Consider the following 12,707-nt stretch of genomic DNA (forward strand, 5'->3'; position numbering starts at 1 on the left):
AAGACACACTTTTTGGAGCGAAACTCAAGCTTGCGCTTGTTATACGGGCGGAGATGTGGCCAGCAAGCGCACCCAAAGACCTTAAAAAAGGTATAATCAGGTTGTTCATTAAGGAGAACCTCAATGGGAGTCTTCATATTCAAGACACGAGTGGGAGTACGGTTTATGAGAAAACATGCAGTGATGAAAGCATCACTCCAGAACTGAAACGGAACCGATGCATGGGCCAAAAGAGTAAGACTAGTTTCAACGATGTGACGATGCTTACGTTCGACAGAACCATTCTGTTGATGTGTATGTGGACATGCTAAACGGTGAGCTATCCCAAGCGACTGAAAGAAGGAGTTGAGGTTGCGATATTCACGCCCCCAATCGGACTGAACATGAACAATTTTGTGCTTGAGAAGACGTTCAACATGTTTTTGAAACTGAACAACAATGTCAAACACATCAGATTTGCGTTTAATAAGATAAAGCCAGGTAAAGCGACTATAAGCATCAACGAAACTGATATAATAATTGTGACCACTGACAGAAGTCTGAGCAGGACCTCACACATCTGAAAACACAAGTTCTAAAGGATGTTTCACCTCACGACTAGACTCCGAAAAAGGAAGTTGATGACTCTTCCCCTGCTGACAAGCATCACACACTGCTACATCTTTATTACTAGACACACTAGGAAGCTCATGACGACGCAAAACATGACAAACGATAGGTGTGGCCGGGTGACCAAGACGAGCATGCCACTGTGACGAAGATACCCGAACTCCACTGAACACACGAGCGACTGCAGGATGCTCCAGACGATAGAGTCCCTAGCACAACCGCCCGCTAAGAAGAATGTCCCTCGTGCCCCGATCCTTAATAAAAAGATCAAAAGGATGAAATTCACAAAGCACATTATTATCACGTGTAAGTTTAGGAACAGAAAGAAGATTACGTGTCACAGAGGGAACTCTAAGCACATCACGAAGTTGAAGACTCCTATTTGCATGCCTAGTGAGAAGAGATGCTTGACCAATATGAGATATATGCATACCTACTCCATTTGCAGTGTGGATTTTGTCGGAGCCGTGGTAGGGTTCGCGAGTATGGAGCTTGCCCATCTCACTCGTCAGATGCTCCGTGGCCCCAGAGTCCATGTACCAGTGGGGATCAACAGAGTAGGACTGAGTGTGCCCTTGCTGCTTGGTGGACACTGGGCGATCCGCCATGGCCACCTGACGCGCAAAATTGCGCGTGTCCTTGCCATCATTGCCAAGACCCAGAAAGCTCTTCTGAAAGTGTTTTTGGCACTTAGAGGACCAGTGCCCCTCAACGCCACATAGTTGGCACACACGCTTACCACCAGCCCCCGGTAATGTCGCGATAGCAGGGGGGGCGAGGCAGGTGGCGATGGCAGCCCCGAAGGAGGCCTCGATGATGAAGAAGGGCGGCCACCCTTGGTGGCGGCGTTGGCCGAGAGGGAGCCCCCACTGCCCCTGGAGCGGCGCGACTTGACCCGCTATTCCGTGAGAAGGAGGCGGGAAAAGACCTCATGCGCCATCATGGGGTTCGAGTTGCCCCGCTCGTTCATGATCTCGACCAAGGCGTCGTACTCCTCATCGAGACCATTGACAATGAACGAGTTAAACTCGGAGTCGGTGAGGGGCTGTCCGATGGAGGCCAACGTGTCGGCAAGGCCCTTGACCTTGTTGTAGAACTCGGTGGCCGTGGAATCCAGCTTTTGACACTCACCAAGCTGGCGACGAAGCGCGGAGACACGAGCCTGTGACTGCGCCGCAAACGAGCGCTCGAGGATGGTCCATGCCTCATGAGACGTCTTGGCGAAGACAACAAGTCCGGCAACAGCCGGAGTGAGCGACCCCTGGATGGAGGAGAGGTTCGCCTGGTCCTGCCCTGTCCAAACACGGTGTGCCGGATTGTAGACCGGGCCGTGCACGCTATCCACCAGCGCAGGGGGACAGGGGAGAGAACCATCGACGTAGCCCAGGAGATAATGACTCCCGAGAAGCGGAAGAACCTGCGCACGCCAGAAGATGTAGTTGTCTGCCGACAACTTGATGGTGATGAGGTTCCCGAAGTGAAACGGCGGCGGCGGCAAAGAGCCCGCGGAGTAGACTGCCGGAGGCGGATACGCCGTAGAGGCAGAGGCCGCGGTTGCAGCCACCGTCGCAGTCGCGGGAACAGGCGATGAAGGAGCCGAGGCCGAGGCAGTGAAACCGGCCATCATGGCCGATGGAGGCGCGGCGATCGGCGCGAAGGACGGGGCGATCGGCGGCTGGCCCCCACTGAGCGGAGCATCGCGGAGAGAGGCGGGAGCCGCGTCGCTGAGGGAGGCGGACGAGGGAGCGTCCGCTGTAGCCCCAGCAGAATACGGCACGATCGGAAGCCCTGGCGACGAGGAGAAAAACGACCCGAAGCTCCTTGTCTCGATCGAGGCGGTGGAGACCGCGGCGACATCGAGGGGTCGGGACAGCAGAGCCGCGAGGGAGGCCGGCAAGAAGCTAGCCATGGTGGAGCCGGAGGCGGAGGAGCCCGACATGACTGTGGCGGCGGCGGCCCGATCTGAAGGACGGCGGCGGCGCAGCGCAGAGAACAGGGACTGCGGCGGCTAGGTTAGGGTTTTGTTGAGCGGAAGCGTGTTTACCTAGTCGGATACCATGTGAGACAATAGAATTGGGGGAACCGGCTCAACCCTCTAGGGGTGGCCTATCTCATATATATAATGAAGGGGTACAAGTTACATCATACGTATATGTAGGTATGTTCACTGTGCATTCCGCTTACAAGATGATACAGTGAACCAAGATCAGTAGAGAATCATGGCTGTATGAGCAGGGCGTCCGATCAAACTCAGAGGCTGATTGTCCAGGATGGACAGACTTATGGCCTCGAAAATCAAGGTGTTCATGTGGAGATTAGCACAATACTCACAGTGTCCTTCTTCATCATAGAAACATGTCGACGACGAGTGCTTGTTGTTTGTGCGGGTCTAAGGATACGTGCAGGCACGCCCTGCTGAATTGCTTGGTTTCAAGGAGCACGTGGGCACTATCATACGAGCAAATTGTCGAGCGGTTGAGTCTGAATGTAAATGATGACGCCAAACAATGGCTGTTCACCATGCTTGAGGTGTATCACATGAGAAGGATTTTATCATGTTTACGATCACTTTTGCGGATGATATGGGGAGCTCGGCACAAAGCTATACATGAGGAGATATATAAAAGCCCTTTCACTTTTCAGGCTTTTGTGCAGAGTTACTTAATTAACTGAGCAGAGAGCTACCCAAAGCACTCGAAGTCCAGTCCCAGGGGCACCAGTGATTAGGCCAAATCAATGTATAGCTCCTCGGGATGATATGGTGAAGGTCAATGTGGGTTCGGTGGTTGGACCAGGCGGCACTCGAGGCGCAATGGGAGCTATATGCAGAGATCAAGCATGTAATTTTCTGGGTGTGTCAGCCATTGTGTTCCCACATATATTAGATCTTGCTACTGTCGAATCTTCAGCAATCAGGGTGGCACTTGCGCTTGCTGATAATCTCTACGAGAAGAAGATTCAGGTGGCTTCAGATTTCAAGGTGGCGTTGCAGATATACATCAAAAGAGCGCAGCTATCTACAGAGCAATCATACATGAGATCATAGATCGGAAGGCTCCTTGTACTAATTGTATCATTAGCCATGAATTTAGGAGCTTGAATGTTGAAGCTCATAAACTCGTGAAGCATGCTTTATCTCTAGGGGCTGACCGCCATGTTTGGTTAGGTCACCCCATAGCTAAAGTTGTGTCACCTTGCTTCAAAACTACAGGGCGTGCGCTACGGCTTTGACCTAACGGCCTCCGTTTGCTGGAATTAATCAGAGTAGTTGAGAACAAAGTGACGAACGGATGCGTAATGCGTGGGAATCTGCCGAATAGTTTGGGCCGAATCCTGAAAAAAGTTCAAAGCGCTGTTCGATGAGCCTGCGTAGTATTAGTTTGTTGGTTAGGTAGGCTAGCCAAGCTAATGATGCTTAGCTGGTCTTTTTGAATGATTAGCCACACTGGGACTGAGACATGACCCAGACTCCCATGGGGGATAGCAGAGGGGAATCTTGGACAATGGGCGAAAGCCTGATCCAGTAATATCGCGTGAGTGAAGAAGGTCAATGCTCCTTGTAAAGCTCTTACGTTGAGTGCGCAATCATGAGTGAAGAAGCCCCGGCTAATTCCGTGCCCGCAGCAACGCTAAGACAAGGGGTGGGGGGCAAGTACTCTTTGGAATGATTGGGCGTAAAGGGCATGTAGGTGGTGAATCGGGTACGTTGAAAGTGAAACTGTGAAAGTCATAAAAAGTGATGGAATGTTCTCGAAACCAATTCACTTAAGTGAGACAGAGGAGAGTGGGTGGTCTTCTATTCATCCCTATAAACATTGTGAGGGATTAAAGTTTTTTTTTGAAAGGAAAAGAGATTAAAGTTGAACACGTGGACACACAACCGGTGGCTCCATGCATGCATGCATAACGCAATACGCACGCGGGCCGTTTCCAAGCTAACTAATGGCTCCCGGCCGACGACGCAGTACAGCTAGTAGAGCACTCGCTGCCAAACGCCTACGTGAGAGACCCTCGTGAGTCGTGAGCCCAGCTATACAACCTCCGCTCCTCCTCGATCCCGTCCTCGTTCACTCCGCATCCCAGCCGAATTCCCCCCGTCTCCACCGCTCAGTCCCCGGACCGCCGGACCTCTCCTCGCCTTGCCATGGCAGCCGCAGCACTGAGGGCGCAGCTCAACGCTCATATCGCCGGCATGTACACCGAGGTGAGCCCCCTCCCCTCCCCTCAAGTCGTGTGGTTGTGGAATTTGGCCTGACTTGGCCTATGAGTTTGCCTTGCCGTGGCCGACGTCAATCCAGGGTGTCGTGGATGAGGACACGCTCGAGGAGCTGCGGGACGAGGGCACCGCCATCGAGGTCTCCCGCCTCTTCATCTACGACGCCTCCGAGATCATTGACGACATCGACATCCTGATGTCCGCCCTCACGCCATCTATCATCTCTCCCTCTGCTCTCTGTCTCGGTACTGACTCATCTTAATTATCTGCTCTGGAAATCGCAGGGAGGAGCCCGAAGTGGACTTTGACGAGGTGGAAGCCCTGACGCAGCAGCTCATGCGGTGCACCTCCAGGTGATAACCATCATAAACCCTTTCTCTCTCTTCCACCTGCTTATTTTTAACTTTATATATGTTTGTTTGCCCGCTGCGTTAATGTCGTGCGATTCAGATCTGTTTATTATACTGGGCGAATGATTCTTATTTGTCGGTTGCACTGCCCCATAGGCGTAATTAGAAGAATCAAGTTTAGTTGCGTTTAGTGTAGCGGAGTTTCCGGTATCCCGATTAATATCAATGATGAGGATAAATTGTTGTCATTTTCGGAATATTCCTGGTATTAATGATCTGGTATTCTGTGTATTACTAATGGTGGTTTTTCTGGTATTAATGATCTGCTATTCTATGTATCTCTAATTATGTTTTTTCTAGTTTGTCCACGGCATCGGTGGTTTTCTTTATTTGGATGTGTCGGCACGGGGTGCGTACCTCACGACACGGCCGCACAATTGAGGTTCGTGTCGTTCTACAGGCGCCGTATAGCCATAGGTTGAAGAGCTGAGTTTAGTCATATATCGTGTAACGAATTTTTTTGGTATTCTTCCCAATTTCAATCAAATCGTATAGCTTGGCGAGGGGAATTTTTGTCGTTTTGCAAACGTTTGTTCTACTATCGTGTCTGTTCTTCGGGCAGTGCCATTATTCTAGTCCGAGCATGAAAAAAATTGTTGTTTTATAAGCATGGCTGGTATTAATGATCTGCAATTCTACATAACACCAATGACCATTTTTTCCGTTTCTCCATTGGAACGGTGTTGTTTCTATTCAGATTTGTCAGGCGCAGGGTGTGTACGTCATGGACGTGATTCGGGTGTCGTATATCCAAAATTAGAAGACCTGATTGTAGTTGTGTCTCGTGTAGCGGAATTGTCAGTATTCATGACAATTTCATGGTTCGTCAAGAAAAACTTTGTCGTTTTCCGAATATTTCTGGTACTACTGATCTGCTATTGCACATAACGGCAATGGTGTTTTTTTCTGGTTCATCAAACGATTCATGGAGTTGACAATCATGATAGGAAATGGCTCCTTGGGAATATTATTGAGTTGACGTCTCAGTTTAAAATAAGTCTGATAAGTTCCTAATTTCCTGATCTGCAATTTTTTTTGCATGTTTCAGTGTTGGTGCACAGCAAGTGAACCTCGCCTGCATGCACTTCGGCAATTTCTATGCCATACAATACAAACATGGGTCAGAACTCAACAGCTTATTAAATATTGTTACACAATAATTATTCACAACATTGTTTTTTACTGTCTCCATGTAAACCTGCCAGCTCATGTTGTCTTTTCTGTCGTTATTTTCAGCTCATACCAATCTAACGTTGTTAAGAAGTAACGTGATTTGCTTTTTCACTTCATCTGCAATCACGTTGTTGATATTACTCGGTTCATTATCTGAATATGCTACATTTTGATGGTTCTCTTGTAATTTATTGGCTCTAGACTTCTGTTTATCGCACAACTAAATTCATATATGGCTAGAGATTTTTTTCTTTTGAAGTATAGGGTTACAATTTTTGAACCATTTCATCTCAGTTCTGTTAACCTCTTCAGAATTTGACGATGTGGTATTTTTGCATTATTTCAGGTGTCTCGTGTCATTGGCTCTTGTTAGGAACGAGTTCTATATTGTGCGACATGAGTTGGAGATCATGATGCAGGTAGCACCTTATGTGCCTAATGTTGGATTGTGATACCAAATTCCCACTAGTTTCATAACTCATAGATTGGTCATATTAAGATAGAGAAAAGGGAACAATCTTTAATCCTTAATCTAATTCTTTTGACATTTAGATTTGGATCACTTAGTTTGAGGTACCGAAAAGTCTCATTTAGGCATTAAATGATTATGTGGTAATTTTGTCATCATGCTTGGTAGATGCACATGGTAGCTAAAAAAAGTGGTAGAAATTCTTTGTTTCCCAGCTTAAATTAAGCTTCGCCAAATGCCCAAATAAGAAACTAGCTAACTTGTAACAAGGCTGATTAGTGAAACCACGTGACTTGAGCATCATTATGTGCCATAGACTTATCTTAATCATTGACCTATTATTCATCTTTTGATGCAGCTCGAAGAGCAGATCGCGGCATGCGGTCCTAACTCCTAAGTAGCGGCAAGTGAATGGGGAAGAGTGTGGCCCCATGCAATCCCTTGCATTATGCGTTCCATGTATCTCCGAAGATGTAGCGGTTTTCAAAGGGTGCGCGTAAAACTTAGATGAATATTCTCGTGTCGGAACTTTGGGCTCGTAACCCTGTGAACGGAAACTGTTGTCGTGTGTTGATGTCAGTGTGAAGTCCATATTCTAGTGTGTCGTGGATGTGTTGCCGCCCTTCCTATGGGCTGTTTATAAAACCTATACCTGGCTGGTTTGTCCTCTAGTGACTTTGTTTTGTTGTATGTTCTGTTTGTTTTTCTCTACAAGCAAGTCTTGTTGTTGGTTGTTGTACCAGAGTGTAGCCAATCACCATATTTGGGCATGTTAAACAGGTCTTTTCGGTCTGAAATTTCAGCGTGGCCTTCTTATAAGAGTATGACGGCACCACGAGCAGTAGCCGGAGGTGGGCAAAACAGAAGGGATGGTCTGCGAGGTCACATCCCGGGATCACAAAGCTGTCGGTTCACGAGACAGCGTGAAGAGCATCTCTGGGCTTAGCTGTATTTGCATTGGTATGAAAAGTTTAGGCTAATTAAGTCGCCAATTTCAGCTCCAACGATGATCGCTGGAACATCATACCATAGGGCCCAGCTTAACGCCCATATCGCAGGCATGTACACCGAGGTGAGGCCCCTCCCCTCCCCTCTAGTCGTGTGGTTGTGGAATTTGGACTGACTTGGCCTATGAGTTTGCCTTGCCGTGGTCGACGTCGATCCAGGGTGTCGCGGACGAGGACACATTCGAGGAGCTGTGGGACGTGGGCACCGCCATCGAGGTCTCCCGCCTCTTCATCTACGACGCCTCCAAGATCATCGACGGCATCGACATCCTGATGTCCGCCCCCACGCCCTCTATCATCTCTCCCTCTGCTCTCTGTCTCGGTACTAACTCATATTAATTATCTGCTCTGGAAATCGCATGGAGGAGCCCGAAGTGGACTTTGACGAGGTGATAGCCCTGACGCAGCAGCTCATGCGGTGCACCTCCAGGTGATGACCATCATAAACCCTTTCTCTTTCTTCCACCCGCTTATTTTTAACTCTATGTTTGTTTGTCCGCTGCGTCAATGTCGTGCGATTCAGATCTGTTTATTATACCGGGCGAATGATTCTTATTTGTCGGTTGCACTGCCCCATAGGCGTAATTAGAAGAATCGAGTTTAGTTGCGTTTAGTGTAACGGAGTTACCGGTGTCCCGATTAATATCAATGATGAGGATAAATTGTTGTCGTTTTCGGAATATTCCTGGTATTAATGATCTGCTGTTCCTTTTTCGATTTCTACTTTCATTTACGCCTCAAAATACTCTAAAGATATATATGACAAAAATATACTCTACATAAAGTTTTTTCTAAAAATAGTTATGCATTTGAAAATGTTAAATGTGTATAGGAAAATATTGACCATGTATGAAAAAAATGATAAATTTTTATAATATGTATACAAATTTTAATCAAGTATTTGAAAAAATGTTGAACATGTATTTAATAAATGTTAAACAAGCATATGGAAAATGTTAACTGTGTAGTCCCTCCGTCCGGTGAAGGGTGTACGTTTGGCTTTAAATTTTGTCCACAAAAGAGTGTACTTCTATCCTCCCAATGCACATGAAAGTAGAAAAAAATGCTTCTCTGTCATCACACAGTAATCAAGACCAATAACATTCTACACTTAGCTCATTGGGGTTTTGGTAATTAAAAAAAAGAGATGGTGACTTTCCTCTTCCCAATGCATTTTTTACTCCACTCATTTATTTGTCCTAAATTTTTTATATGTAGACCTTTCACCGGACGGCGGGAGTATGGAAGAAATGTTGACCATATGTTCAAAAGATGATGAACAAGTATCTGAAAAAAAATGTTGAACAAGTATTTGAAAAAATCTAACTCAAGCATTTGAAAAATGTTAAATGTGTATGAACATATGGTCTTCACAGTCGCATATGAGCGGCTACTAGAGTCATTCGTGGTTTGTTGTTATTTGCGCCACATGTACAAGGAATGTCGGGATGGAGTGCATCCACCGTTAGCCCTAGTTTTCAAAAATTTGCGAGCTAGCTGGTTAAAGGGAGCGGGAAGAGGACTTGGAGGAGGGAGAGGGCGAGGCCGTGGCCATTGTGGCAGGACCGGTCATGGACCAGGGCACACCTAGGAGGAAGCTAGCGGGGAATCATAGTATGAGCACCCTGATGCCTATGTGCACAAGGCCGAACTGAACAAAAACCAAGCTTCAGAGCTCGCAGCGACAGTTGATCCAGTGGCAGCTGAGTTAGCCATAACAGCTATGTCGGCCCAAGGCAAAACACCGGCGCTACCTTCCCCTCAAATCCCATCGAGCCCCTCGTCTTGGCAGGAACAAAACATGTCAAGGACAAGTGATTGCAGCAGATAAGAACGCGTTGCATAAGAACGCTGGCAACACAAAAAACCCAATGGAAAAATTGTTAGGCTCACTAGAGGAGTGATGCCATGTCCAATGTGTGTCTTCTGCTGGAATTGTTGCGGTGCGGGCAGAGCCACGACAGTCAGTGAGCTTTGTGATTTCACAAGGAAATTTCCCCCCGCCATCCTCTACATAGTAGAAACCCAACAAGAGTCTCGAGGGTAGAATCTTTAGCAGGAACATTAGGGTATGATAATGGATATGCGATTGATAGCCAGGGAAGCAGTGGCGGTATTGGCATTTTCTGGAATAATGAAATAAAAATAGATATTCTAGGTTACTCTGTGTATCATGTTGAGTGCTCCGTTCTTGAACCAAGCCTTGTTCCTTGGAGAGTTACAATAGTGTACGGTGAAGCTCATACCCACTTGAGGCACCAAACATGGGATACTATTAAAAACATTAGTACTTCCAGCAATCTCTCATGGCTTCGCCTGGGTGATTTCAATGAAGTTCTACATCTGGATGAGCACAAAGGAGTTGGACAACGTAGCAGTGTGCAGATCCAAGCTTTTCAAGATAAGGTTGATGTCTGCATGCTACTAGATTTGGGTTACTCAGGCCCGGCCTTTGAGATGAAGGTTACATGTGGTACTTTCACAATGGTGCGCCTAGACCGAGTGCTGGTTTCTGTGGACTGGCAGCAAAGGTTTCACTTGCTGATTAAACTCACTTGACAGTCGTGACTTCATATCATGACGCGATATTGGTGGACTTTGTATCGGCAGCAACAACATAACACTATTGGGAATATGCCCTAGAGACAATAATATTGTATTATTATAATTTCATTTTCATAATTAAGAGTTTATATTTCACGCTATAACTGCTATGATCCTGGAATAGGCGACTCAGTGGAAAACACATATGCACGTGTGGAATGATAAACGGTAAAGAATAGATTCCTAATCTTGCCTCTTAGACTGGCTCAAGTGTTGTTGGTGATCATGTTTTCCAGATCTTAGGAGATCGCTAAGTGTAACGATAGTCCGAAAACAACATTCAGAGTATGAGGTTAGAAGAATGATCATATTGAATCGACCAAAATTTGTGTGTAAAGAATTGAGTTTATATCGTCTGTAATCAATTGTAACAACACATAGTGTTAACGTGTGATTTTTCTCCTTAGACCATGAGAGTATCATAATCACTTCTTACCGTACGGTGGACTTTGGGGTTGCTCAAACATCACCTGTAACATGGTGATCATAATGACAACTTACAGGTTCATCAGAAAGTTTGATAAGGGACTAGATAGCCCGAGAGTGGGATTGGCTCCTATGAAAATGGAGAGATATTCTTAGGGCCCTCTTGGAGTAATGGTATCAATCATCGTCTGGCACGACACATGTGACTATGTCACGGGGATGCCAGAACACGACAACGAGAAAGAAGAACAAAACCGGTTACGAGGATAACGACATCGTGAGCATCTGATGACTTAGGAGGACATCGATGTATCAGGGTTTTGTGAAATATTGCGAAGCAAAGGGAACATCACATGATAACCAAATATTCACTTGAATATCATTCGTGTGCTCATAGGGATTGATATGGACGTTCACGTTTCCGCTATCGGTCATTGAGCGAAGGGGTTTCGTTCATGTCTATGAGTTACCGAACCTACAGGATCCCAAGCTTAAGGCAATTACGATCTGCTGAGTGTTAGCAGGACATGAATGATGAGAATATATTTGTGGAATTATTTCATAAATATCCATAAGCGTTTCGGAGTCACTGAAAAGGTTTCGGAGAGTATCGGCTAATATCGGGTATTACCGATAAATAATATATAGGTGTAAATGTTTTCGGGGCTGTTAAATAATATATAAAAGGGTCTAATATTTATTACAAGGATTTTATAATAAATTAAATACCAACGGTCCTTCAAAGGCGAAACTGGGGAAGGAGCATCGGGCCAACTTGGCCCAATAGGAAGTGGCGACCCTTCCTTGTGTGTGTGTGTGGGGGGGGGGGGGGTGAATTGGAGTGGGGGAGGAGTCCAACTCCGCCTCCTAAGGCTAGCGCCCCAAGGAGAGACTTTCCCTCCTTGGCTGCCCTCTCCCTCGCCTCCAACCTATATATACCAAGTTTTTTTGCTCTATGGACATATACAAGTTTGGAGCCTCATCTAGTTCCCTTTAGTTCTAGTTCTACTTGATCCTAGTTGATCTAATTAGAGCTAGACCTAGATCCTCTAATCCTCATAAGTAGAATCCCATCCTCATAAGTAGAATCCCTAGTGTGTAGGATCGAAAGTATGTCTAGAGGGGGGGGGGGGGATTAGACTACTTGACCAAAAAAAAAACTAGCCTTTTCCCAATTTTATGTCTTGGCAGATTTCAGCAACTTAGCACTAGTCAAGTAAACAACCTACACATGCAAGTCTAAGAGTATAGTAGCGGAATGTAAAACATTGCACATGAAGGTAAAGGGAGGAGTTTGGAGGGAGCAAACGCAATGTAGACACGGAGATTTTTGGCGTGGTTCCGGTAGGTGGTGCTATCGTACATCCACGTTGATGGAGACTTCGACCCACGAAGGGTAACGGTTGCGCGAGTCCACGGAGGGCTCCACCCACGAAGGGTCCACGAAGAAGCAACCTTGTCTATCTCACCATGGCCATCGCCCACGAAGGACTTGCCTCACTAGGTTAGATCTTCAGGAAGTAGGCGATCTCCTTGCCCGTACAAACTCCTTGGTTCAACTCCACAATCTTGACGGAGGCTCCCAAGTGACACCTAACCAATCTAGGAGATACCACTCTCCAAAAGGTAATAGATGGTGTGTTGATGATGAACTCATTGCTCTTGTGCTTCAAATGATAGTCTCCCCAAGACTCAACCCTCTCTCACTGATTTGGATTTGGTGGAAAGATGATTTGAGTGGAAAGCAACTTGGAGGTGGCTAGAGATCAAGATTTATGTGGTTGGAGTGGAAT

The 12,707-nt window shown here is 46.5% G+C and overlaps 1 protein-coding gene across 1 annotated transcript; it reads left to right on the forward strand.

Annotated features, from left to right (window-relative positions):
* Nucleotides 1-4,609: 4,609 nt before the first annotated feature.
* Nucleotides 4,610-7,294, forward strand: LOC125553361 (histidine-containing phosphotransfer protein 2-like). The gene is made up of 6 exons (XM_048717154.1): nt 4,610-4,813; nt 4,908-5,023; nt 5,110-5,178; nt 6,284-6,355; nt 6,755-6,827; nt 7,236-7,294. The coding sequence occupies exons 1-6, from the start codon at nt 4,754-4,756 to the stop codon at nt 7,272-7,274; spliced, it is 429 nt and encodes a 142-aa protein (XP_048573111.1). The 5' UTR covers nt 4,610-4,753; the 3' UTR covers nt 7,275-7,294.
* Nucleotides 7,295-12,707: the final 5,413 nt, after the last annotated feature.

This window comes from Triticum urartu, chromosome 4 (assembly GCF_003073215.2).
Source record: "Triticum urartu cultivar G1812 chromosome 4, Tu2.1, whole genome shotgun sequence".
NCBI lineage: Eukaryota > Viridiplantae > Streptophyta > Magnoliopsida > Poales > Poaceae > Triticum > Triticum urartu.

Coding starts and splice junctions, on each gene's coding strand:
- LOC125553361 (XM_048717154.1), top strand. CDS start 4,754: ATGGCAGCCGCAGCACTGAGGGCGCAGCTCAACGCTCATATCGCCGGC. Junction 5,024..5,109: donor GACGACATCGACATCCTGAT/GTCCGCCCTCAC, acceptor TGGAAATCGCAG/GGAGGAGCCCGAAGTGGACT. Junction 6,356..6,754: donor GCCATACAATACAAACATGG/GTCAGAACTCAA, acceptor GCATTATTTCAG/GTGTCTCGTGTCATTGGCTC.